The 26255-nt window shown below is 47.2% G+C and overlaps 1 protein-coding gene across 5 annotated transcripts in view; it reads right to left on the minus strand.

Moving 5' to 3' along the window:
* Positions 1–12582: 12582 nt before the first annotated feature.
* Positions 12583–26255, minus strand: part of KCNJ16 (potassium inwardly rectifying channel subfamily J member 16) — a 64855-nt gene continuing 51182 nt past the window's right edge. For all 5 annotated transcript variants that reach the window (XM_068262462.1, XM_068262461.1, XM_068262463.1 and 2 more), the window contains exon 2: positions 12583–15791. In XM_068262462.1, the coding sequence (XP_068118563.1) occupies positions 14334–15740 (1407 nt within the window). In that variant the 5' untranslated portion in view covers positions 15741–15791 and the 3' untranslated portion in view covers positions 12583–14333. The remainder of the gene's footprint in view (positions 15792–26255) is intronic.

Here is a 26255-nt window from a genome sequence, read left to right on the forward strand (position 1 = left end):
CGTTTCATGGGCTCAATCCCGCCTCATCAGGCCAATGAAAAAGGAGCATACAGCTTAACAGCATCAAAACCACACTGAGCGCCTCTGGGAGGGGGGGAGCCGGGATATTTTTTTTTGTTTGCAAGGGGGGCCGGAGATTTCTAGTTACGCAGCTGCTGGTGAGCCCCTTGGCATCATGTCTTTGTGACTAGCGAGCCCCTTGGCATCACGTGTTTGTGACTGATGAGTCCCTTGGCATCACGTCTTTGTGGATAGCGAGTCCCTTGGCATCACGTCTTTGTAACTGGCGAATCCGTTGGCATCACGTCTTTGTGAATAGTTAGCCCCTTGGCATCGCTTCTTTGTGGATTGCGAGCCCCTTGGCATCATGTCTTTGTGGATAGCGAGCCCCTTGGCATCATGTCTTTGTGGATAGCGAGCCCCTTGGCATCATGTCTTTGTGGATAGCGAGCCCCTTGGCATCATGTCTTTGTGGATAGCGAGCCCCTTGGCATCATGTCTTTGTGGATGGTGAGCCCCTTGGCATCATGTCTTTGTGGATAGCGGGGAGCCCCTTGGCATCATGTCTTTGTGGATAGCGAGCCCCTTGGCATCATGTCTTTGTGGATAGCGAGCCCCTTGGCATCATGTCTTTGTGGATAGCGAGCCCCGTGGCATCACGTCTTTGTGAATAGCGAGCCCCTTGGCATCATGTCTTTGTGGATAGCGAGCCCCTTGGCATCATGTCTTTGTGGATAGCGAGCCCCTTGGCATCATGTCTTTGTGGATGGTGAGCCCCTTGGCATCATGTCTTTGTGGATAGCGAGCCCCTTGGCATCATGTCTTTGTGGATTGCGACTCCCTTGGCATCATGTATTTGTGGATAGCGAGCCCCTTGGCATCACGTCTTTGTAGATAGCAAGGAGCCCCTTGGCATCATGTCTTTGTAGATAGCGAGGAGCCCCTTGGCATCATGTCTTTGTGGATAGCGAGCCCCTTGGCATTACGTCTTTGTGGATAGCGAGCCGCTTGGCATTACGTCTTTGTGGATGGTGAGCCCCTTGGCATCATGTCTTTGTGGATGGTGAGCCCCTTGGCATCATGTCTTTGTGGATAGCGAGCCCCTTGGCATCGTATCTTTGTGGATAGCGAGGAGCCCCTTGGCGTCATGTCTTTGTGGATAGCGAGGAGCCCCTTGGCGTCATGTCTTTGTGGATAGCGAGCCCCTTGGCATCATGTCTTTGTGGATAGCGAGCTCCTTAGCATCACGTCTTTGTGGATAGTGAGTCCCTTGGCATCATGTCTTTGTGGATAGCGAGCCCCTTGGCATCATGTCTTTGTGGATAGCGAGCCCCTTGGCATCATGTCTTTGTGGATAGCGAGCTCCTTAGCATCACGTCTTTGTGGATAGTGAGTCCCTTGGCATCGTCTTTGTGGATAGCGAGCCCCTTGGCATCATGTATTTGTGGATAGCGAGCCCCTTGGCATCACGTCTTTGTAGATAGCGAGCCCCTTGGCATCACGTCTTTGTGGATGGTGAGCCCCTTGGCATCATGTCTTTGTGGATAGCGAGCCCCTTGGCATCATGTCTTTGTGGATAGCGAGCCCCTTGGCATCATGTCTTTGTGGATGGTGAGCCCCTTGGCATCATGTCTTTGTGGTTAGCGAGCCCCTTGGCATCATGTCTTTGTGGATAGCGAGCCCCTTGGCATCGTGTCTTTGTGGATAGCGAGGAGCCCCTTGGCATCATGTATTTGTGGATAGCGAGCCCCTTGGCATCATGTCTTTGTGGATAGCGAGCCCCTTGACATCGTGTCTTTGTGAATAGCGAGCCCCTTGGCATCACGTCTTTGTGGATAGCGAGCCCCTTGGCATCGTGTCTTTGTGGATAGCGAGGAGCCCCTTGGCATCGTATCTTTGTGGATAGCGAGGAGCCCCTTGGCATCATGTCTTTGTGGATAGCGAGCCCCTTGGCATCATGTCTTTGTGGATGGTGAGCCCCTTGGCATCATGTCTTTGTGGATAGCGAGCCCCTTGGCATCATGTCTTTGTGGATAGCGAGCCCCTTGGCATCATGTCTTTGTGGATGGTGAGCCCCTTGGCATCATGTCTTTGTGGATAGCGAGCCCCTTGGCATCATGTCTTTGTGGATAGCGAGCCCCTTGGCATCATGTCTTTGTGGATGGTGAGCCCCTTGGCATCATGTCTTTGTGGATAGCGAGCCCCTTGGCATTACGTCTTTGTAGATAGCGAGCCCCTTGGCATCATGTCTTTGTGGATGGTGAGCCCCTTGGCATCATGTCTTTGTGGATAGCGAGCCCCTTGGCATCATGTCTTTGTGGATAGCGAGCCCCTTGGCATCATGTCTTTGTGGATAGCGAGCCCCGTGGCATCACGTCTTTGTGGATAGCGAGCCCCTTGGCATCATGTCTTTGTGGATAGCGAGCCCCTTGGCATCATGTCTTTGTGGATAGCGAGCCCCTTGGCATCATGTCTTTGTGGATGGTGAGCCCCTTGGCATCATGTCTTTGTGGATAGCGATCCCCTTGGCATCATGTCTTTGTGGATGGTGAGCCCCTTGGCATCATGTCTTTGTGGATGGTGAGCCCCTTGGCATCATGTCTTTGTGGATGGTGAGCCCCTTGGCATTACGTCTTTGTAGATAGCGAGCCCCTTGGCATCACGTCTTTGTGGATGGTGAGCCCCTTGGCATCATGTCTTTGTGGATGGCGAGCCCCTTGGCATTACGTCTTTGGGGATAGCGAGCCCCTTGGCATTACGTCTTTGTGGATGGTGAGCCCCTTGGCATCATGTCTTTGTGGATGGTGAGCCCCTTGGCATCATGTCTTTGTGGATGGTGAGCCCCTTGGCATCATGTCTTTGTGGATAGCGAGCCCCTTGGCATCATGTCTTTGTGGATGGTGAGCCCCTTGGCATCATGTCTTTGTGGATGGTGAGCCCCTTGGCATCATGTCTTTGTGGATGGTGAGCCCCTTGGCATTACGTCTTTGTAGATAGCGAGCCCCTTGGCATCACGTCTTTGTGGATGGTGAGCCCCTTGGCATCACGTCTTTGTGGATGGTGAGCCCCTTGGCATTACGTCTTTGTGGATGGTGAGCCCCTTGGCATTACGTCTTTGGGGATAGCGAGCCCCTTGGCATTACGTCTTTGTGGATGGTGAGCCCCTTGGCATTACGTCTTTGGGGATAGCGAGCCCCTTGGCATTACGTCTTTGTGGATGGTGAGCCCCTTGGCATTACGTCTTTGGGGATAGCGAGCCCCTTGGCATTACGTCTTTGTGGATGGTGAGCCCCTTGGCATTACGTCTTTGTGGATGGCGAGCCCCTTGGCATCACGTCTTTGTGGATAGCGAGTCCCTTGGCATCACGTCTTTGTGGATGGTGAGCCCCTTGGCATTACGTCTTTGGGGATAGCGAGCCCCTTGGCATTACGTCTTTGTGGATGGTGAGCCCCTTGGCATTACGTCTTTGTGGATGGCGAGCCCCTTGGCATCACGTCTTTGTGGATAGCGAGCCCCTTGGCATCACGTCTTTGTGGATAGCGAGCCCCTTGGCATCGTGTCTTTGTGGATAGCGAGCCCCTTGGCATCACGTCTTTGTGGATAGTGAGTCCCTTGGCATCGTGTCTTTGTGGATAGCGAGTCCCTTGGCATCATGTCTTTGTGGATAGCGAGCCCCTTGGCATCATGTCTTTGTGGATAGCGAGCCCCTTGGCATCACGTCTTTGTGGATAGCGAGCCCCTTGGCATCACGTCTTTGTGGATAGCGAGCCCCTTGGCGTGATGCGTCCACAAAGACGTGATGTCTTTGTGGATAGCGAGCCCCTTGGCATCATGTCTTTGTGGATAGCGAGCCCCTTGGCATCATGTCTTTGTGGATAGCGAGCCCCTTGGCATCATGTCTTTGTAGATAGCGAGCCCCTTGGCATCGTGTCTTTGTGGATAGTGAGTCCCTTGGCATCATGTCTTTGTGGATAGCGAGCCCCTTGGCATCGTGTCTTTGTGGATAGCTAGCCCCTTGGCATTGTGTCTTTGTGGATAGCGAGCCCCTTGGCATCACGTCTTTGTGGATAGCGAGCCCCTTGGCATCACGTCTTTGTGGATAGCGAGCCCCTTGGCAATGTGTCTTTGTGGATAGCGAGCCCCTTGGCATCATGTCTTTGTGGATGGTGAGCCCCTTGGCATCATGTCTTTGTGGATGGTGAGCCCCTTGGCATCGTGTCTTTGTGGATAGCGAGGAGCCCCCTGGCATCATGTCTTTGTGGATAGCGAGCCCCTTGGCATCATGTCTTTGTGGATAGCGAGCCCCTTGGCATCATGTCTTTGTGGATAGCGAGCCCCTTGGCATCGTGTCTTTGTGGATAGCGAGGAGCCCCTTGGCATCACGTCTTTGTGGATAGCGAGCCCCTTGGCATTGTGTCTTTGTGGATAGCGAGGAGCCCCTTGGCATTGTATCTTTGTGGATAGCGAGGAGCCCCTTGGCATCATGTCTTTGTGGATAGCGAGGAGCCCCTTGGCATCATGTCTTTGTGGATAGCGAGGAGCCCCTTGGCAATCATGTATTTGTGGATAGCGAGCCCCTTGGCATCACGTCTTTGTAGATAGCAAGGAGCCCCTTGGCATCATGTCTTTGTAGATAGCGAGGAGCCCCTTGGCATCATGTCTTTGTGGATAGCGAGCCCCTTGGCATTACGTCTTTGTGGATAGCGAGCCGCTTGGCATTACGTCTTTGTGGATGGTGAGCCCCTTGGCATCATGTCTTTGTGGATAGCGAGCCCCTTGGCATCATGTCTTTGTGGATAGCGAGCCCCTTGGCATCGTGTCTTTGTGGATAGCGAGCCCCTTGGCATCGTGTCTTTGTGGATAGCGAGCCCCTTGGCATCGTGTCTGTGAATTGCGACTCCCTTGGCATGGGATGTCATCTTCTCCCGGACTCCCCGGTGTGGCAGAAGCGGCTGCCCGTTCTTGGCGTCTCCTGTGATCGGGGTGGGGTCAGCACAGCCGGCGGAAGTGTGCAGCGAGCGTTCTGCACTCGTTCACACTTCGTAATCTCATTGGCTACATTAACACACAGATGACAGGGACAGGTTCACAGCCTGTTTTCTCTGCGGGGCGATTGTAAGCACTACTTCTGATTCTTCAGTTGGACGGTAGTCTGCTCTGCTCTGCCAGACCGACGCCGCCGTCCAAGATTCAAGTCACGCTAACTCAGATATTTTCCCCTTCCAAAAAATAAATTAATAAAAACCCGAGCAGACACTGTTTCTTTCTTATGAAGATATTCTAGAGCTCTGTCTAAAAAGAATGGAAAAACTTTAGGTGGTGGCAGTAACTAGTCACTGTCACAGTGGCAGTTTACAAACTGCACTTTGCATTAAACTATGAAAGAGAGCAGAACAAATGACCCAATTAACTTCCCTGCAGTAAAACCTTAAAGGGGAACTGAAGTAAGAGGCATATGGAGGCTGCCATATTTATTTCCTCTTAATCGATACCAGTTGCCTGGCAGCCCTGCTGGTCTATTTCTCTGCAGTAGTATCTGAATAACACCAGAAAAAAGCATGTAGCTAGTCTTGTCAGATCTGACTTTAAAGTCTGAAACACCTGATCTGCTGCATGCTTGTTCAGGGGCTATGGCTAATAGTATTAGAGGCAGAGGATCAGCAGGGCTGCCAGGAAACTGGTATTGCTTAAAAGGAAATAAACATGGAAGCCTCCATATACCTCTCTCTTCAGTTCCCCTTTAAAAAAGGAAGAAACAGTGAGAGACTGGTTGAGATAAGTGCTTCAGAAAACAGCACTGTAGCCGACCCAAGTTGGGTCGGAGAGCTCAGAGAAGCTCTTTTGCATAGATAACTGAAGTACTTCCTGTACCGGAAACAATATGAGACTCTTTTGTTTGCAAATAATGTTCTATTTCTTAGCTGTACTACTCATACAATCCATTATCTAAGTTTCATTATTCATAATCTATAAGATTATTTTCACTTCACATTCCCTTTGATGTGAATGGGAACCGCATTAAAAAAAAAATATGAAGCAAATCCTTACCTAAGGAGAGGGAAGGCTCTGGGTCGTATAGAGCCTTCCGTCTCCTCTCTCGGTGCTCTCTATCCTTTGCTGGCCCCCCCTCCCCCCCATTTCAATCCCCCACCGAAAGGGTATTTGGAAGTCTTTGGGAGCCGCGTCCTCCCGAAGACGTGCAGCTCCATACTGCACAGGCGTGAGCGTGCAAGAGAGCGTGCTTGCGCAGGCGCAGTACAGGGCCACCCTTCTTCAGGAGCACTCGGGCTCCCTGAAGACTTCTGAAGACTCCTTCGGCCAGGTAAAGCAGTATTTGACTAAATTAGTCACTGCTTCCGGACGAGCCAGCACTGGAACGGGGGGACCAGGAGAGGAGCCGGAAGCCTCTATAGGACCCAGAGCCTTCCCTCTCCTTGGGTAAGTATCTGTCTCATTTTTTTAAATGCGGTTCCCATTCACTTTAAAGGAAAAAAACTTGATTTCATTGTATGTAAGGGAGCAGTGGTATAACTGAGCACCCTAAACTACCAATTCCTTTTATAGTCTGTGCGGATTACATACACTTTTCTTTTTTTCCTGGGCACTACCTTCCATCTCCTACTCTTTTATTGGCAGCTCTGCTGGGACATCACCCTGGTCTTGAGCGGGGCAGGTACGGTAATTAGGCCGCCCACAAACCGTCAGGCAAAGTCACATGTGTGTGCTAGGGGGCGGAGCTGAGGCTCCCAGTGATATAACTGCATCTTCAACAGAGGCGAATGCTGTCCAAAAACTCAACTCATTTGCATAGCGCAAAAAAATTGGAGGTAGTCTAGTTGAGGGGACTTAGCAGGAAACCTCATAGACCAACGGCCGCTCCCTGTTCACCGCAATTTGGTCGCAACCAGTGATGCTTGTAATCAGCTAATTACGACTACGCAGATTTTCACATTTTTGCAATGACGACTATACGTAATTACGATTTGTACACTTAATAGATTTCACAGTTATTCGTAAGTTCACATAAAATGTAGCGTAATTTTTGTGTAATTTCATGCTGATTTTAGCAATGAAAGCAAAGCCCCCATACAATGCTATTGACACCAAACTTGCTAGATATGTTAAGGAGAATCGTGGGTGCAAGTAAAAAAGAATTTTCAAAAAAGACCTTGTAGTTTAAGATTTTTAAAAATGTAAAGAAAAAATGTTTTTTAAGTTAAGAAAAATCACTGTTTAAAGATGACGAGTTCACTGTTTAGAGATGAAGCACCCTCTTGTATTTTACCTTATAAATCAGTGGGAACATGACAGTAAACATCTAATCTGCTCTTTGTTTCATTGTTCTCTGTTTAATCTGACTGTTATCACCTCTGATAAGAATCCCCGACTGAGCACTCAGTCTAGCTTTGCTACGGAAAGATTATAGCTGAGTCTGTCTTCTCTGGTGTCTTTTCAAGCCCAAGCCTGCCCCCTTGTGGCTCTGCTATAATGACTCAGCTATAATTATTCCCTGCAAAGCCAGACTGAATGCTCAGTCCAGGATTCTTATCACAGCTGATAACAGACACTTTTAGCAGTGACGATGAAACAGAGAGCATGGTAAGTGTTTTCTCTACTGTTCTTACTAATATATATGGTAAAATACACAAGGGTGCTTCGTCTCTGGTTCCCTTTAATTAGCCAATTATGACTACGCAAATTTTCACATTTCTGCAGTGACGACTATACGTAATTACGATTTTTGTACACTAGATTTCACATAGTTATTCGTAAGTTCATGTAAAATGTAGCGTAATTTTTGTGTAATTTCATGCTGATTTTAGCAGTGAAGAGCAAACCCCCCATACATGCTATTGACACCACACTTGCTAGATATGTTAAGGAGATTCGGGGGTACAAGTCCAAAAACGAATTTTCCAAAAAAGACCTTGCAGTTTTTGATTTTTAAAAATGTAAAGCGAAAATGTTTTTTAAAGCGGATCCGAGATGAAAAACTAACTATAACAAGTAACTTGTCTATATATATATTACCTAAAGTTTAGATAGTTTACACAGCAAATCTAGCTGCAAACAGCTTTAACAGAATAAGATAATTTCTCCCTGTGATACAATGACAGCAGCCATGTTGTTTGTAAACATTACACAGAGGCAGGCTTATGCTGGGAATAATCCATACAATTTTCTGTAATGCTGGGCATACACGAGTCGACCTGGCGGCTCGATTAGCCGCCGGATCGACTCCCGTCACGTCCCCGCGGGCGGGCGGATCGATTCCCGCTCGTCCGGGATTGAGCGGGGAATCAATCCAGCAGGTCATCGGACCTGTCGGATATTATCAATCGAGCCATCAGCGGCTCGATTGATAAAAAGGTGTCGACCTGTCTATGCCCAGCATTAGATTTTCTGTTAGAATGCATAATTAGATTATTTTCTGTAGAGACCGGTCATTATCTCTGGTGCATTGTCTTCTGTTTATCTCCTGCTGAGTAGAACAATGCCTAATGGCTCGGCAGATAGATGGTAAGATAGATACATTTCCAACATGTTGAATTTAGAGAATCTAATGCGGACATATACGGCTCGTTTTTTTTTATCAATCGAGCCACTGATGGCTCGATTGATCATTTCCGACAGGTCTGATCACCATGCGGAATAGCAAAAAAGGAAAAGAAGATTAGGAGCGCCCGCGGGGACGAGCGGGAATTGATCCAGGCGGCCGCGGGGACGCGCCGGCATTGAGCCACTGGCTCGATTCCGGCGCATTATCTAGCCGTGTATGCCCGGCATTACAGAAAAATCTAACAGAAAATTGTGTGGTGTAATCCCAGCATTAGATTATTCAACTAGTTTCGAGTAGTGCTGATCACAATCACCTATACGTAATTACAAACTGTTAATTCAATTGATTTTGTATAATCATTCGTAATTACGCATGAATTTACGCAAAATGTTGTGCTGACTTTGGCGGTGAATACCAAACAAGCTATTGTCACCAAAATAGCTACACATGTTAAGGAGAATGGTGGGTACAAGGCAAAAAAATAATTTTTCAAAAAGACCTTGTAGTTTGGCAGCATTTGCGTTGTCACTAGGCCGATTCCAGTGAGATTTCTTGCAGGAATCTATCAGGAATCAGACTGCAGTGTATGGGCAGCCGACAGATCTTTCTCTGATCAGATTCAATCAGAGAGAGGTCCGTCTTTTGGTCGATCACCATAAGGGTGGCCACGGGTGACCCAATTTCTAGTGAAAAATTGTTTGAGCGATCAGATAATTCTGATAGGAAGTGAAATGTCGTACTGCATCTTATTACATTGTAATACGTCATTCACTACACTATCAAAGAACTAATCTTTGCTTCCTATCTACCACAACTGACAAGAAAATCCAAATTTTGGTTAGACGAAAATGCTTTAGTGATGATGTTTTTTTTTTTTTTATTAGCGCACACTGTAGCCTCTTATTTGTAAATAAGGTTGGGAGGCCTCCGCAGTTCAGCTATCTTTACATATCCCAGATGGAAGTTAGCCGGCTGTCTCGTAAAACCTGGCCTTACCTTGTTTGACCCTGTTTCTCGGAGCTATTGCGTCTACCAGACTAAACTGAACCCCTCGGCTACTGACCTCATAGCTTCCACCTGGATAGTGGCGCTGCAAAGGTCCGTCTGCTGCGGCCCACGGGCTCATCACAGGTGTGTCCTCATCCCGGGAGAGAGGCCGTGACCTTTGACTCGGTGTAAGGGTAAATCAGCCAATTAATCACTGTTTTTCTTTTGTTTGTATTTCTTTCATTTCACTTTTGCATAGTTGGTGACAAGTTCTCACAAGTCCTAGCTTCCAAAATCTCTTCGGAATGCCAGCAAGGAGATATCGTCACCAAAATTCCAAGTATCCCGTAAACTGCAGAGGTCTCATTTGGGCGATGCTAAACGCTTTTCTGCTACCGAGCGTGAGTTCCCGTCGGTCTGTCGCCGCGTCTCGTTTTGAGCCCCTTGGGGAAAAAGGGAACTGCGAACGCAAATGACGCTAAAATTTACATATCTGTGGTTAACAGCGCCCCCTGTGATGACATGCGGTTACGTCATCACAGGGGGTGCGGTTACCAAGTTGAGGCTATGGTGGATCCTGGAAGGTGAGTTGTTAAGGTCTATGCCCGATCTCACCCGCCGCTCCGCCCCCCTCCTGCTGCTCCACCTCGGCACTCAAACGTAGAGCGACGCACTTGCAGTGACTTTCTACAGGCTGCAGAAGATTCTGCAATCGTTTTCCGCTCACTTGCATTTTTGTTTTTGCATTTGAATTGAGTTGCGATTGCCGGAAGCCTGCATGCATCTACTTTCCACATGCTACATGGGTTTCTAACATGCAATTTTTATACGCAATTTTTTTAAACTCACACTAATTCCAAAATTAGTTGCGGCGGAAGGCGTGAACGAGCACATGATCGCAGTGCCAAATGAAAGACCGGCTGCGATTACGCACGCTCAAGTGTGCGCCCAGCCTCAGACTTTAAAGAACAAAAGAAAAAACAGGGCACCGAGAGCCCAATAGTGCAATATAGTTTTAACAGAGAAAATCTGTCTAGATAGTTCGTGCAGAAATATACTCACAAAAAAGGGTCACCAGCTGAGCGCCTCATTCAATACTTGGATTGGATACAGCTTTTTTGAACTCCTGTATAGCCTGAGGAAGCGGTGCTGTGGCCCGCGAAACGCGTTGCATCTTTAGGAGTTACACTGTTTAATAAATGCATTCTACTCTACCTCAGAGTTTTGTTTTCCACTGCTAGAGGGAGGTAAGTCCACCTTACCTTCCCTCTTTTTACTGTTTTTAAATAATAGTGTTTTTACTCTTTTTGGCGCCTCTGTTCTATCTGCGTTTGATACACATCAGACTTTAAAGAGAACCTGAGGTGGTTTTGTCAAATCATATTAGGACACAGAGGCACATTCTGTATACGATGACCTGCCTCTGTGTCCTTACGTTGTGCCTCCAGCCGCCCCTCCCGGGCTCTGCTGTCCCCATTAAAAAAAACACCAGGCTAGCGATTGTCTCTAGCCTGCTATTTACCTCTGCCTGTCAGTCACTGCCCTCCCCTGTCTCCTGTATAGCACGGCTCCCCGCCTGTGTCCCTTCCCTCCCCGCCTCCATAAGCTTCCTCCAATCGGCTTACGGAGGCGGGGAGGGAAAGGACAGAGGCGGGGAGCCGTGCTATACAGGAGGCGGGGGAGCGGTGGTGAATGACAGGCAAAGGTAAATATCCAGCTAGTGACAATCTGCGTGTCGCTAGCCTGGTGCTTTTTTTTTTTAATGGGGACAGCAGCGGGGGGGGGGGGGCTGGAGGCATAATGGAAGGACACAGAGGCAGGTCATTGTATACAGAATGTGCCTCTGTGTCCTAATATGACCCGCCTCGGGTTCTCTTTTAATACGGTAGTAACAGTGGCGTAGCGAAGGAGCTGTGGGCCCCGGTGCAAGTTTTACATGGGGCCCCCCAAGCACTCTATACATAACAATTGATATGGCGCACCAAAACCTGCCAATGGCAACTACAGTGTCAGAGGTGCAAGAAGGGGATGGGGAGCAGCTTGTTACTGATTACCCCCCAAGCACTCTATACATAGCAATCCCTGCCAATGGCAACTACAGTGTCAGAGGTGCAAGAAGGGGATGGGGAGCAGCTTGTTACTGATTACCCCCCAAGCACTCTGTACATAGCAATCCCTGCCAATGGCAACTACAGTGTCAGAGGTGCAAGAAGGGGATGGGGAGCAGCTTGTTACTGATTACCCCCAAGCACTCTATACATAGCAATCCCTGCCAATGGCAACTACAGTGTCAGAGGAGCAAGAAGGGGGCGGGGAGCAGCTTGTTACTGATTACCCCCCAAGCACTCTATACATAGCAATCCCTGCCAATGGCAACTACAGTGTCAGAGGTGCAAGAAGGGGATGGGGAGCAGCCTGTTACTGATTACCCCCAAGCACTGTATACATAGCAATCCCTGCCAATGGCAACTACAGTGTCAGAGGTGCAAGAAGGGGATGGGGAGCAGCTTGTTACTGATTACCCCCAAGCACTCTATACATAGCAATCCCTGCCAATGGCAGCTACAGTGTCAGAGGTGCAAGAAGGGGATGGGGAGCAGCTTGTTACTGATTACCCCCAAGCACTCTATACATAGCAATCCCTGCCAATGGCAGCTACAGTGTCAGAGGTGCAAGAAGGGGATGGGGAGCAGCTTGTTACTGATTACCCCCAAGCACTCTATACATAGCAATCCCTGCCAATGGCAACTACAGTGTCAGAGATACAAGATTGGATGGGGAACAGTGTGTTAAGGATTACTACTATTCAAAGTATCTATAGAAGTGATTATTACCAGCACAGGACCAATAGAGAGCTGTAATACTGTGATAGAGAGTGGACCCTTTGGGGCCCCGATGCGGTCACTACCTCTGCACCCCCTATTGCTACACCCCTGGGAAGTAAGTAGCGACTTTTGGACCATCAGTGGAATATTTTCACACATTTTTAGAGAACCTCTGTACCACTGTAAGAAACAAACACACTTGCGAAGTCTTGATATTTAATAAAAATATGCCTTTATTATGTATTGACCTGAATAATGATGGCTTTTGGTCACCAGATATAGCGGTCATATCGTTACAGTCACATGTTCGCCAATAGATGGTGAATAGTGTTGGTGTACACAGGCCTTGTTCAAACGCAACATGCACAGTGTGAAATGACCCTTAGGCCGGTTTTACACCCGTGACTTACTTCCTGCTGGGCAGGAAATACATCACTGGGATTTCCGTCATTCCGCGCATGTACTTCACATGGCAGCGCATTCCCGTCGTTCACACTTATTGCGTCGCCCATTGACTTGCATTGCTGCATAATCCGTGCAGTAGTTATGGATCATGCGGCAATGCGCTGCAGACTTTGCATCAGGTATGCATACTTCCGGCGCTCCGCGTCACAGCGTGATAAGTGTGCAGTCTCCATAGACTTTCATTGCCCTTGCAGGGATGTCGCGGGTAAGCGTAATGCGGGGCGACGCAGTAGGTCAGTGTGTCTTTTGCTATTGCTATTGACACCACCATTGCTACATATATTAAGGAGAATCGTGGGTACAAGTCAAAAAAAAAAAATTTTGCAAAAAGACCTTATAGTTTTTGAGAAACTCGATTTTAAAAATGCAAGTAAAAATGGTTTTTAAACTTAAAAAAATGACAGTTTAAAAAACATTTTTCATTGCATTTTTAAAATCAAGTTTCTCAAAAACTACAAGGGGCTCAATTCACAAAAGGGTGCTAACAGCTAAAAGCTTTCATTGATCGTGCGCACAGTTTAGAGCTGCGCGAAACAACGCACCGGGTGCGACCAAAACATTGCGCGTGAGACTTTGCGCGTCCTAAAGGGATTGAGGCGTGCTAAGGGGCTTTTTAGGTGTGCTAACTAAGTTAGCACCCTTTTGTGAATCAAGCCCAAGGTCTTTTTGAAAAAATCTTTTTGTGACTCATACCCACTATGTGGCGGACCTCTGGCTACTGTCCCCTCAATTGTAAAATGTTGTCCACCCCCCTGGTGCCCCTGCTCTGTAACTTCTCACCTGTCCTGCTGGCACCACTCCCGGCATCATCTGTCACCCCAGTTACTGAGTGTATCACATGGCACCAGGTGCACGTGTGACGTCAGGCACTCAGTAACGGTGTGACAGTGGGGGACGCCGCCAGGGGTTGTGCCAGCCGGATCATGGTTGGTTCAGTTGGTTGAATTCAGCCCAAATTTGTTGGATCATTTATTTTCTGCAATGTTCACCGGCTCCAGAGACTTTAGTAAATATACTCCATAGCTGCTGTGGTACCACACTGGTAGAGTCCGTCTGAGTCTACACAACTTTCCTTTGCCTAATAGTTAATAGCTCAGGCTATTATAATAGTTAATAGCTGAGGCAAAAAAGTTCCACTAGTGCCAGATGGGTTCTCCACAACCTTCTCCTCTGACAGAATATCACGGCATACAACCATCTCTTGTGATGTCTATAAACAAGATTTTTATAAAAATGAAAAATAGCATACATTTCTGGCAAGAATCTCTATACAGCTATTCGAAATGGCCTTACTATTATGGCCCTTATCTGAGTCTCAGCTTTAAAAGCAGATTACACTGTATTCCCGCTTGCCAACCATGGAGCGGCATAGCCACCATTACACCCGCGTGGATAACATACTGAAGCTTTTGTGCAAGGTGCTAACAAAACAGAGCTCTTGATGTCAACATTGTGACTTTGATACATGTTCTAGTCATCAAGGATGTAGGCTTCTTCAAGCCTCCAGAGACATCTTACTCAAGGTTTTGAACATGTTCTCGTAGGAATTGTCCTCTGAGTCCTGTTTTATGTTGTACTCGGGGAAGTCTTCTCCATTGCCTTCTGCAGACCCAAGTGATGAGACAGTGGTCATGCTGTGCGATATGTTGGTTAAGCCGTTGTGCACAGAGATTGTTGACGCTTGTTTCGATAAGTCATTGTTTACGGAATTGGATGATTCAGAAATGTGTAAGATGCTGGTCATCGAGCCCGAAGAGTGTAGTCTTTCGGATAGAACATTCTGAATCTGGATTGGTCTAATAGGCGCTGGTAGGCTGGGGAAGCCATTGGGCATGTTCCTGGCAGTTGGACTAACAGGACTAACAGGCGCAGAATTGATGTCCAGCTGTTTGGCGCTGCAGAACGGGGCGTAGTATTCTGTCATTTCCTCAAACTGCTCACAGTCCACCTTATAGTACTTCTTTTTAGCATGCAAAATATTGTTGAACCTGAACCCCCAGAGGATTTCCCGTGGCAGGTAAGATGTTCGGGATTGGTGAGATGTTCCAGTAGAGTCACCTGTGTATATAAAAGTGACTAAGATCTCAAACCGGTCTGCCGCCAAACCTTTACGGTCTAAAGCATACAGGGGGCTGTCTTGGTCAATAACGTGGACCACAGTGACGGGAGTTACCAATATGATTTGGTCATTGACCAGTATTAGATCTTTGTATTCCATGGTGATGCCCTTCTCATGGTCTTCATGATAACGTAGTAGCTGTGCTCTTACATATCCTTCGACTACGTGGTTTGGTCGAAAATCAGCAATTCGCCACATGAGGCAGAGCTTGCCATCCCGCACCCCAACAAGGGCAAAATAACTGAAGCGTACCGTTTGTGCCCTCTTACGGGCCGTAGCCATCTTAGCCATCGCTGCACCAATGATGAAGGTGTCAATGAGGCAACTCAACACCGACTGGACGGTCACCAATATAATGGCCACTGGACACACCTCTGTTACACAACGATTTCCGTAACCAATGGTGGTTTGTGTCTCTAAGGAGAAGAGAAACGCCCCTGGAAATGTGCGTACGTTGTCCACGCAAGGAGTGATCTCCATGTTGGAGAGATCTCCATGCTGAAGAGCGATGACCCAAAAGGCGAAACCGAACAACAGCCAGGATAGAACGTAGGATAAGGAGAAGATAATCAGCATGTGACGCCATTTCATATCCACCAGCGTGTTAAAGATGTCGACAACGTAGCTCTCCCACTCTCCGAGGATGCCCTTGAAGTAGACGTTGCACATGCCATCCTTCTGCAAGAAGCGGGTCTGGAAAGGCTTCTTGCAGATCACACTGTGCTGGTGCCAGGTTTGTTCTTTAATGTTCACCAGTCTCAATGTATCAGCGGCTTGGCTCATTTTGACCACCAATATCGATATTCCACCAATAATGATGCTGTCATGTATTACCTAAAATAGAAAAAGATAAAAAGAGTCATTAGACACAACAGTGTGAGAGTGTGGAGCACATGCTTTCTCAAAAAAACAAAAACAAGGGTATTCAAACGTTATATCTTCTTATGAGCTAGAGGGAGCACCCGGAGCCAGGACAAGGTCTTCCAGCACCCAAGACACCAACGTGCACATGCGCCCCTCCGTCCCTCCCACCCCAGCCATCACACACTGATTGCTATTAGACTAAGAGGCCCCTCCCCCATCCCTCCCACCCCAGCCGTCACACACTGATTGCTATTACACTAAGAGGTCCCTCCCATCTCTCCCACTCCAGCCATCACACACTGATTGCTATTAGACTAAGAGGCACCCCAGGGCCCCCAACACCTCAATCTCTAAGTTATCTGGCTTGCAGTCACTGCCATGTATCCCCTTCTCTTATTTCTCTGTTTCAAACACAATAGGGGAATGATAGCCGAGTTGTGTGGTATGCCCCCTCCTACACTGCGCCCTGAGGCTGGAGCCTCTCTCTGCCTCAGCCCGGCCCCTCCTACACTGCGCCCTGAGGCTGGAGCCTCTTTCGCCTCTGCCTCAGCCCGGCCCTGGGAGCACCCATAATATACCCAGCTGAGCAGTGAATGGAATGCACAGATCATTTCCTTATGGAATGGACACTGCACACTCTGGATTACAGATGTCATTTTTAATGCATTTTATATTATGGGACAGTTGGAACGGCTAAAGGAGAAGAGGTGACACAAAGTTAAGCAGAAACACCTAAACTCCAGCTTTCAAAAGGTGAACCTTGGAAGTTACCTAGGGCTCCACCTGCTGGAGCGGCAGAAAACACTAACTACATCCATTGTTTACAAAATGATTTTTAAACGACATCATGAAAATAATGGACCGAAACTGTGACGCTGAACAAATACATTCACAGATTACCAGCCAGCCTATTAATATAACACCTTAAAGGGCATCCCAGCTTAGCTTAACCACTTAAGCCTATCTGGACGAACATTCTCGTCCAGATAGGCTGTGCTTACTCCTGCCGCCTGCGCGCGCTCCCGCCGCCAGCCGTTATCCCATCGATCAATGAATGGGATTATAGCTCCCATTCAATGATCGAATTTCCCCACAGAAAAACCGACAGCCTCTTATCAGAATGTAAAAAATGTTTCCCGTCCTCATTCATGTTCCTGGAAGCGTGATCGTTCGCTTCCAGGACTTTATGACTGTGGCCATCTTGTGGCCAAATAGTAAAACTACACCCACATCCGTTTTTTTTTTTTTTATTAAATAAATACATTATTTTTCATTTAGCTGTTTACTTCCCACACCAAAACGTACCCAAATAACATTTTTAATAAAAAAAAAATTACAATTAAAAAAAAACAAAAACATAAATAGTTACCTAAGGGTCTGAACTTTTTAAATATGCATGTCAAAGGAGTATATTAATATAATTTTTCAAATTATGGGCTTGTAAATAGTGATGGACGCAAATTGAAAAAATGCACCTTTATTTCCAGATAAAATATTGACGCCATAAATTGTGATAGGGACATAATCTAAATGGTGTAATAAGTGGGACAAATGGGCAAATAAAATACAAGGGTTTTAATTATGGTAGCATGTATTCATTTCAAACTATAATGGCCAAAAACTGAGATAAAATAATTCTTATCAAAATGTATCACCCAAAGAAAGCCTAATTGGTGGCAGAAAAAACAAAATATAGATCAAACAAAACATAAAACTGGGATATTTAACCCTTTCGGGGCCGGCCGCCTTACCCCCCTTAAGGACCAGGCAATTTTGCTGAAAGGGAGGGGGGCGCGTTTGGGGGGTCAGGCAGCCGGTGTGCTGGCCCGTTTGTCCCCCCCCCTGGGGTGGCGACGATCGCCACGGGAACGGCAGGAAGGTGAGTGGATCCTTTTCTTGCCCCCCTGCCGCCGCAGCTGTCAAATTGATCACTACGATCCGCTGGCGATCGTAGTGATCACATGATCAGCAGCCATATGCGATGGCTGCTGATCACTGAGGGGAGATGTCAGCTGTCATATGACAGCTTAATCTCCCCTCTCCGGTGCGAACGATCGCGTCAGGACGGTTCGTTAGCGCGGATGTTGAATCAACGTCCAGTCAGGACGGCAGCACCACCTGCTGGACGTAGATTCAACCTACGTCGGTCTCCAGAAGGTTAAAAGTCATTTTTAGAAGTAGGAGGAAATATACAATTATCTCATCAGTTTATTTTCACTTAAGTTTCACTTTAAGCCTAGAATTCAAACTCAGCATTTAAAAAAAAAAAACATTTTTACACCAACCATGCATACGTTTTCTTAAAAAAAAAAAAAACAATGCTTCTGCTAAGGAAGAAGGGAAAACAACTGTTAAACCAATTAATGGACCAACAACCTCCAAACTACTGTTCTCTTCCCCCTCCTCTCAGTTTGACGCCCCTACAAGAGACTGAGAGCAATGATTGGCTGTCAGCAGAAAGTTGTGGCTTTAGCTGACACAACAATCACTATAGGCCTTGCTTGCCCCTAAGGTCCAAGGAGATTGTGACTCCACCCCCTCAGGTGACAGCTAGGGGCGAGAGCTGTACAGACACATTGCTAGCCTACAGGCTAGTGACATGTACTGTTGCTATGGTAGGCGGTAAGGTGACAATGTAGCTCATGACGGGGCAGCTTTGAGCTAGAGGGTAAGAGCAGAATAATGCATATAGTCTGCTCTCAGAAACTCTTAGTAATGCGCTAGGGCTGCCTGACACATATTACATGCTCACAGCGCAAACCTTGGAGGGGGGGGGGGGGGGAGGGTTGCATCCTAGGATTCTACAGCACATACATGAAGCAAATGAATGCCACGCCCCACCAGGCTCCACCTTTGCCTCACCAGTCTCCACCTCCACCCTGCCACGTATGGGCAGACTGCTCCTTTAAGAAATACTCCAGTCTTAAAGTGGATCCGAGATAAACTTTTAGTCATTGCATAATTGTGTTCCTTTCATATAGTTTATAGAGCATTCCTCAAGCCAAATATTTTTTGAGGAGGAGGAGGTTACTAGCCAGAGATTTCAGAGGCAGAGGGGAGGAGGAGGGGGGACTGAATTTACACACAGGCAAGCTGATAGCATCTCCAGCCCTCAGCCTGTGACAATGTGACAAACAGAACATGGCTGCCCTCATTGTATCACAGGAATAAATAATCATATTCTGTTGAAACTGTTTGTAGCTAGATTTGCTGTGTAAACTATCTAAACTTTAGATAAGATATATAGACAAGTTACTTGTTATAGTTAGTTTTTCATCTCGGATCCGCTTTAAGTTCATTCATGTTTTTCCCCCCTCGTTTTACAAAAAAGAAGTTTACAAACCAACAGACGGAAAACAACAACAGAAACAGCGAGTGGATTTCAAATGGAAAACACACTTGTGGCCCTAATTGCTTTCATGTTGACTGGTTCAGGCAACATTTATTTTAGAACTCACCGCAAACATCGGGGAATGGCTGTACTCGGATCAGGCGCTACTGGTGTTGTGTTTGGGATTAGCGAGAGGATACAGGAGGAGGCGGTCTCATTTCAGGGGGATTTTACTGCAAAACCCAAACTCATCACCATGAGAACTACAGAGGAACTTGCTGAGAAATGACATCGCTAATTCAACCCTCGTTTTCTTTAATGCAGAAGACTGTAACTTTACATGATGTAGTCCTGCACATCTGTATTTTGTGCAATGCATAAACTAAGAGTACCTGGCTGGCTGCCTCCTGTAGCTCTTTTTCCTGTATTATGTTGAGTTCACACTGCATTTTTCACCTGTTCAATAAACACGGAGAATACTTATAAATCTTTTTCAAAATGCAGTTGTGTATTTAACAATTTTAACCCAATTTGTTTAACATGTCTCCCGCTAATAAAAATGCCGCTAATAAAAATGCTTCTGAAACCGATTCCAGTGGTGCTGCCTAACCCTAACCGGTGTGTCGCCCCCAACTTCCCCCCAACCCCCTGCTGCAGTCCTGATGATAACCATGCCAGTGATGCAGTGTACAGTACTGCCATCGCCACCGTATATGAAAAATATGGGGTCCGGCAGAACTTTGGGAGCTCTATAGGTGCCACCTCAGTGGGAGTGTCTGAAGACTCTGGGAGGAGGGCGGGTAACAAATACACAATTAGCAAGAGGAGAAAATAGGAGTGAGGGAGGAAATGATGTCAGGAGGTCAAAGGTAACCAAGATGGAAACTGCCTAGGATAGGATTCTCTGCTTTTCCTTTATAAAATTTACAGAAATCATAACGTGGACAGTGCAATACATCTGTTATGTAAGTAGTACTAGTATTTATCTACTTATACAGTAGGTGTCACTTGTTCTTTAAGTTGATAGATGATGTATTTTATTGCTGTTTGCGTGTTTTTGACTATCGGGTGTTGCAGACATGATGATCTGATACCACAGCGCCATGTTTCCTGAAATAGCCATCGCTCTGCTTACAGCACGACAAAACTTTCTATGTCTTACCATCGCGGAAAGTGAGACAAAAAGGGAATCTTTTCATACTTATCAGCAGCTGTACGGCTGGGCTGAGGGGAGCGCTGAATATAGCGTGTAATTATCCTCCTGCGCAGGACGAGACGCAGAGGAGACTTGCAAGAAGCTCAATATTTAGATCCGCAGCTGCCCAGCCTCCATTCTTCAGCACCTGCATTCATTTTATTCAGAAAAAGCACATTTCTCTCTGACCAATCCGGGCGGCAGGAACACCCGACTGCTAAGCCCGTGAATTCGCAGGCCACATTTCCGTGACAAAATCTGCTTAATAAGTGTAATGCGTGCGCAGATGCAAGGCGCGAACGTTGGCGTTTGCCTTCTGCCTGTACCCGTAGTGTTTTCCTATAGATTGGATAATTTGTGTTTTTAAATCTCTGATTGGTGTATGAGGGAACTTGTAATCCAAGGTTCATGTAAGAATAGCCATTAGTTTCCCTGAAACATTCCTACTACTTCCAATTGTCATTGCTATAGTACCAGTGTTCTCCGCAGGCTCTTTAGCCAGGTGCACCACCCGGCTAATGTTGGTGATAACCACTAAAAGAAAAGATATGATTGGCTGCTGTAAGCAGCGTGGGCTGGGCCGAGACACAGGTTCAGGAGGCCCCAGTCTCTGGGCGCAGAGCCATGAGGGTGTCCTGTGCGCCCCTCCTCCAACCATGGCAGTGTCATGAGAGGAGTGTGCTCCAGGACAGAGCAGGGTCATCCACCAGGCAAACTAAGCAAGTGCCTGGGGCCTAGTGGGCATCAAGGGGCCCACCCGGCCTTTTTGTCTGACCCATCTTTACCTCAGCTTACGAAATGGACCATAGGGGAGCCCAAAAGCTACCACCGTGCCTAGGGCCCTACGTCCTCTTAATCCATCTATGCACCAGGATCTCACTTCAGCTGAGTTGAGGGGCACATCTGGCTATCTGTACTGGGGAGCGAGCTGCCTAATACTGGGGGCACATCTGGCTAATTATACTGGGGAGCGGGCTGCCTAATACTTGGGGCACATCTGGCTATCTGTACTGGGGAGGGGGCTGCCTAATACTGGGGGCACATCTGGCTATCCATACTGGGGAAGGGGGGCTGCCTAATACTGCGGGGCACATCTGGCTATCTATACTGGGGAGGGGGCTGCCTGATACTAGCGACACATCTGGCTATTTATACTGGGGAGCGGGCTGCCTAATACTTGGGGGCACATCTGGCTATCTATACTGGGGAGGGGGCTGCCTGATACTGGTGACACATCTGGCTTTCTGTACTGGGGAGGGGGCTGCCTAATACTAAGACATAACTGATAAGCTATATTGGGACGGGGATACCTAATACTTAGGGCACATCTGGCTTGCTATACTGGGGGGAGGGGTGCTGATATTGGGGGCATATCTTGCTAGCTATATTGGGATGAGGGCTACCTAATACTGGGGGTACATTTGTCTATTATACTGGGGAGGTAGGCTACCTAATACTGGGGGAACATCTGGATTTGTATACTGGGGATAGCCTAGCTAATATTGGTGAACATCTGGCTATTTATACCGGGGCGGGTACAATTAGTGGAGGGGGGAACTTTGGAATTTCTCAACCCTGTAAGCAACAAGCATAAATACTTTCCACACACACAAGTGACCTGCCCCCTATCTCTCCCTTCTTCCTTACACAAACAGATGAGATGCTCTGTTATACACGATCAAGGTATCTGTACAGCTTTTGAGCCCCAAACTGTCAAAAGTTTTCGAGTCTTGATCAAGTGACATTACAGTCAAAGCAGATAAAGTCGCTTAGATAAGGCTAAAATGATTAAAAAAAATTGTAATATTGAAAGGCTATTTGGTTCCAGCTGGGCCCCGTGGAAAGCAACACTATCCAATGTTCGTAACCATAGCTACACTGTGAGGTAGCCTAAATTGCCAGACGTGCTATGGCCAAAGTTTGTGCCGTTTTTGGCTCTTGAGGCAGAAGCGCCCTTCAGGGACGGATCTAGGGGGGGGGGGGGGGGGGGACAAGCAGGTATCTTGCCCCAGGCGCAGTTTGTTGAGTACTTAAAAAGGCGTCAAAATGAATGGCAGTTTAGGCGCCAAAACCTGACCTTGCCCCAGGCGCAACTTGGTCTTGATCCGTCCCTGGTGCCCTTTAGAGTAGGTCACTAGAGTAGCCAGGTGATGCAAGATTCAGGAACCCAATCAACTGGCGCTATCACGTCAAATGAATTCTGAACCCCGGCTAGGAGATCAGGAATTTCCAACCTCAATAAAGGGCCACAGAAGAAAAATATCACAACAAAAGAATTTCTACTTAAACACGGCAGGCTCAGACATAAATAGCAGAGGGCTGCAGACACTTGCACAAACTTAAAAGTCATGCAAAGAGGCAGCAATTTGCACCAGAATAATCTTAGGGAAACAAACACTGTGACATTTCATTCTTCAAAGTGAAACCAGACTCGGCAAAAAAAAGAAACAGCGAGGAACCGACAAAGGTTGACGCTATAATAAGCAACAGATTTATATAGTTCAGCCGATTATTTGTGTCTTTCCCCCCTAGATTTGCAGAGATTCCAGGAACTTAGCACGTAACTACACTCCTCAACAGACGTCCGATTAACCAGTTCATTCTCGCCGCTTCAAACTCGGGACAGCGGCGAGGAAAACAGGGGTCCTGATGGTGAAATCTTCACGGAGAGGTACACTTAGATTCTACCACAGATCTCCCTTCAGCCGCCAGCACAGCGTCCCATCTCCATGGCTACAGCGGCGTCTCGTCATGTGACCTGCCATCGGTACTATGGGCACGCCGCTGTAGCCATTGAGAGGATGCAGGTCAAGCAGCTGAAGGGAGAACTCGTTGGGGGCAGATGAGAGCCCCAGTCAGTAACCTCAATTGTGCTCTCAATTCAGCGTTGGGAGGGAGACTGTTACCTATACTGGGGCGGGGCTACTTAATACTGGAGACCCACCTGGCTACCTATACTGGGCAGGGGCTACTTAAAGACAAAGACTTATATCACACTTTTCTCCTGGCAGACTCAAAGCGCCAGAGCTGCAGCCACTAGGACGTGCTCTATAGACAGTAGCAGTGTTAGGGAGACTTGCCTAAGGTCTCCTACTGTATAGATGCTGGCTTACTGAACAGGCAGAGCCGAGATTCGAACCCCGGTCCCCTGTGTCAGAGGCAGAGCCCTTAACCATTACACTATCCAGACTTAAAACTATGGGCACACCTGGCTACCGTATACTGGGGAGGGGGGTCATTTGCTACCTAAACTGGTGTCACCTAAGACTTTGGGTGTATGTGGCTTCTAATACTGGGGTAGGGGTACATCTGGGGACCGATTTGGCTTCCAATATGGGGAGGGGGCATATCTGCTACCTATACTGGGGGCTGCTGAAATTACTAAATACTGAGGACACACCTGGCTACTTACTATATACTGGGGGAGGGGGGGGGGCTTTGCTACCTAAACTGGGGCCCACCTAAGGCTTGGGGTATATTTGGCTTCATACGTGTGTGTGTGTGGGGGGGGGGGGGAGGCATATCTACCACCTAAGCCAAGGGCCTCCACGATACTAAGGGAACATCTGGCTACCTGTACTGAGGGAGCGGGGTGCACGTCTGCTATCTATAACAAAAGGCCCAGAGTCTCTGTCAAATTTAAGAACTAATTGTGGCCCCGCAAATGTAAAAAGTTTGCCCAGACCTGTGCTAGGTGGAAAAATCATTACAATTAATCCAACGATTGTCTGATCGGGGAAAAAAAAACTTAATCTACCTGATCAGGTGAATGTTGATTAGCTTTGCAAAGCGTCTGATCAAATTGATTGTCCCGGATCAAGTCAGTCTCCTGAAGAAAAATGTACGTACTATGAACTGATCTTCTCTTCTGCCAAAAAATGCTCTACCTGATGAGCCACTGGTTTCTGCCAAAAGTATGTCTGCCAAGAGGGGTTCTGTCTGAGGAACAATATTTTCCAAACTATTTCACGTGAGGCAATCAAGACCCTTCTACCAAGATGCACCAACTGCCCAATTTTATGAGCCTCTCGCTGAGAATCCCCAGATGGATATTTTTTTTTACCCGGAGTTGGGTTAAATCAAAGAAGATTGTGGGAGGTGAGAGCTGTTTATAGCTACTAAACAGAGAGTCCTTCCAATATAACTACCAGTGTTTAAAGTGCATTGTATAATCCAGCGCCGTACAGGGTGTTCCTGCCTAATTATATTATTTTTACAGGAGCGTGTTTTTATTAGCTGCCTGGGAATACGCTTGCAGTGCGCAGACACAGCGAGTGACACAAGAGTACCTGTCTTCTATCATTCTGAATTTCTGCAGGGACAGGGTGAAACCCATCAGACCTTGGAAACGTTGCGCAGTTACACAGCGTACCGGGAGTTCTGCTAGAGCTTCTGGCATTGCTACAACTTTTTTCTCTCTCACAAAATTATATTGTTTTATGTTTATTCAGAGGTAGAGATGGGCCGAACCTCTGATTTTTGGCTCGCGAACCCCGTTCGCTAACTTTCGCGGAAGGTTCAGTTCGCGCAAACTTTTCGCGAACCGCAATAGACTTCAATGGGGAGGCGAACTTAAAAATTTAGAAACATTTCTGCTGGCTACAAAAATGATAGAAAATATGCTTCAAGTTGTCTAATACCTGGAGGAAGACATGGTTGAGTGAAATACACATCAAAAGTCTTAGAAAAAAATCTGGATTTGACACAAAGCAGTGTTTTAAGGTCAGAAATCTCATTGAACGATCAATTACAGGCCTACACTGCTTTACAACATCAGGCAGTGTATTCCTCCTTCCGGAGGGAGTAGGGTCTTGTCTTCCAGGGAATTGTAGCATTTCAAAAGCCAGCTTACATACCTTGGCCGGGAATTGAACCCAGGTCTGAGTGCTTGGTAGGTAGCTCTCTTCACCTCTATACCACCACCAACACAACACGCTGAAGCCAGCCTAGCATGTACCATTATGATATATCCAAGAAAAAAATGAACTTGCTTAAGAATTTGTAGTATGTCAAAAGCCAACTCACATTGGCCAGGAAAAGAACCCAGGCCTACTGCGTGGTAAGCTGCTATCCTAACCATTATACCACCAACACAACACACTACAATGCTACATGCTGAAGCCAGCCTAGCATGTACCATTGTGATATATCCAAGAGAAAAATGGGGGTGTTTATACTTGCCTGGGGCTTCGTACAGCCCCATGAGGTGTGGGCTCCCTTGCCATCCTCTCCGGCTGCTCCATTCACTTGTTATCCCCCTGGTAATCTGGCCAGCCGCTCTCTTCTGCCAGAGGCGGCCTTAAGGGGGTGGAGTAATATGTGTATACATAGCTCCCTCTGTCCCTCTTTCCTCCTCATGTGTCCCTCTTTCAGGGCTGATGTACAGATCTAAGTAAATATATCTAGTTTTCTACTGCAAAATGTGATTGATTGACTCTAACCGTTATTCCCATCCTTCAAATTAATATATTTCTTATTTTCAAATGTTAATATGAAGGAAAATGAACCAGGATACAAAGGACGTGCATGGCTTGAATGACACAACAACATATTTTTCTTATGAAATCTTTATGGTTTGCAGGACTGGGGGTGTACCGGGGGCGTGGTTAGGGGTGTGGCAAGGGCATAGCTAAATTGTCCCACTTTCTTATCCCGAAAAGTTGGGAGGCATGCCACACTTTGAGGCCCAACCAAATTTGGAATTTCACCATTTAAGCCGCCTGGACGTGATAGTCGCATTCGCCCGCGTTGCCCCCCGTTAGACGGAGAACATAGTTCCCATTCATTGATCTAAGTCCCAGGTAGAAAGACCGACAGCTTCTTATCAGAAGCCCCGTCTTTCTGATAAAATAAAGTTTCCCGTCCTCCTTATGCTTCCTGGAAGCGAGAGCGTTTGCTTCCTGTAACG

The sequence above is a fragment of the Hyperolius riggenbachi genome, chromosome 12 (genome assembly GCF_040937935.1).
Source record: "Hyperolius riggenbachi isolate aHypRig1 chromosome 12, aHypRig1.pri, whole genome shotgun sequence".
In the NCBI taxonomy this organism is placed as follows: domain Eukaryota; kingdom Metazoa; phylum Chordata; class Amphibia; order Anura; family Hyperoliidae; genus Hyperolius; species Hyperolius riggenbachi.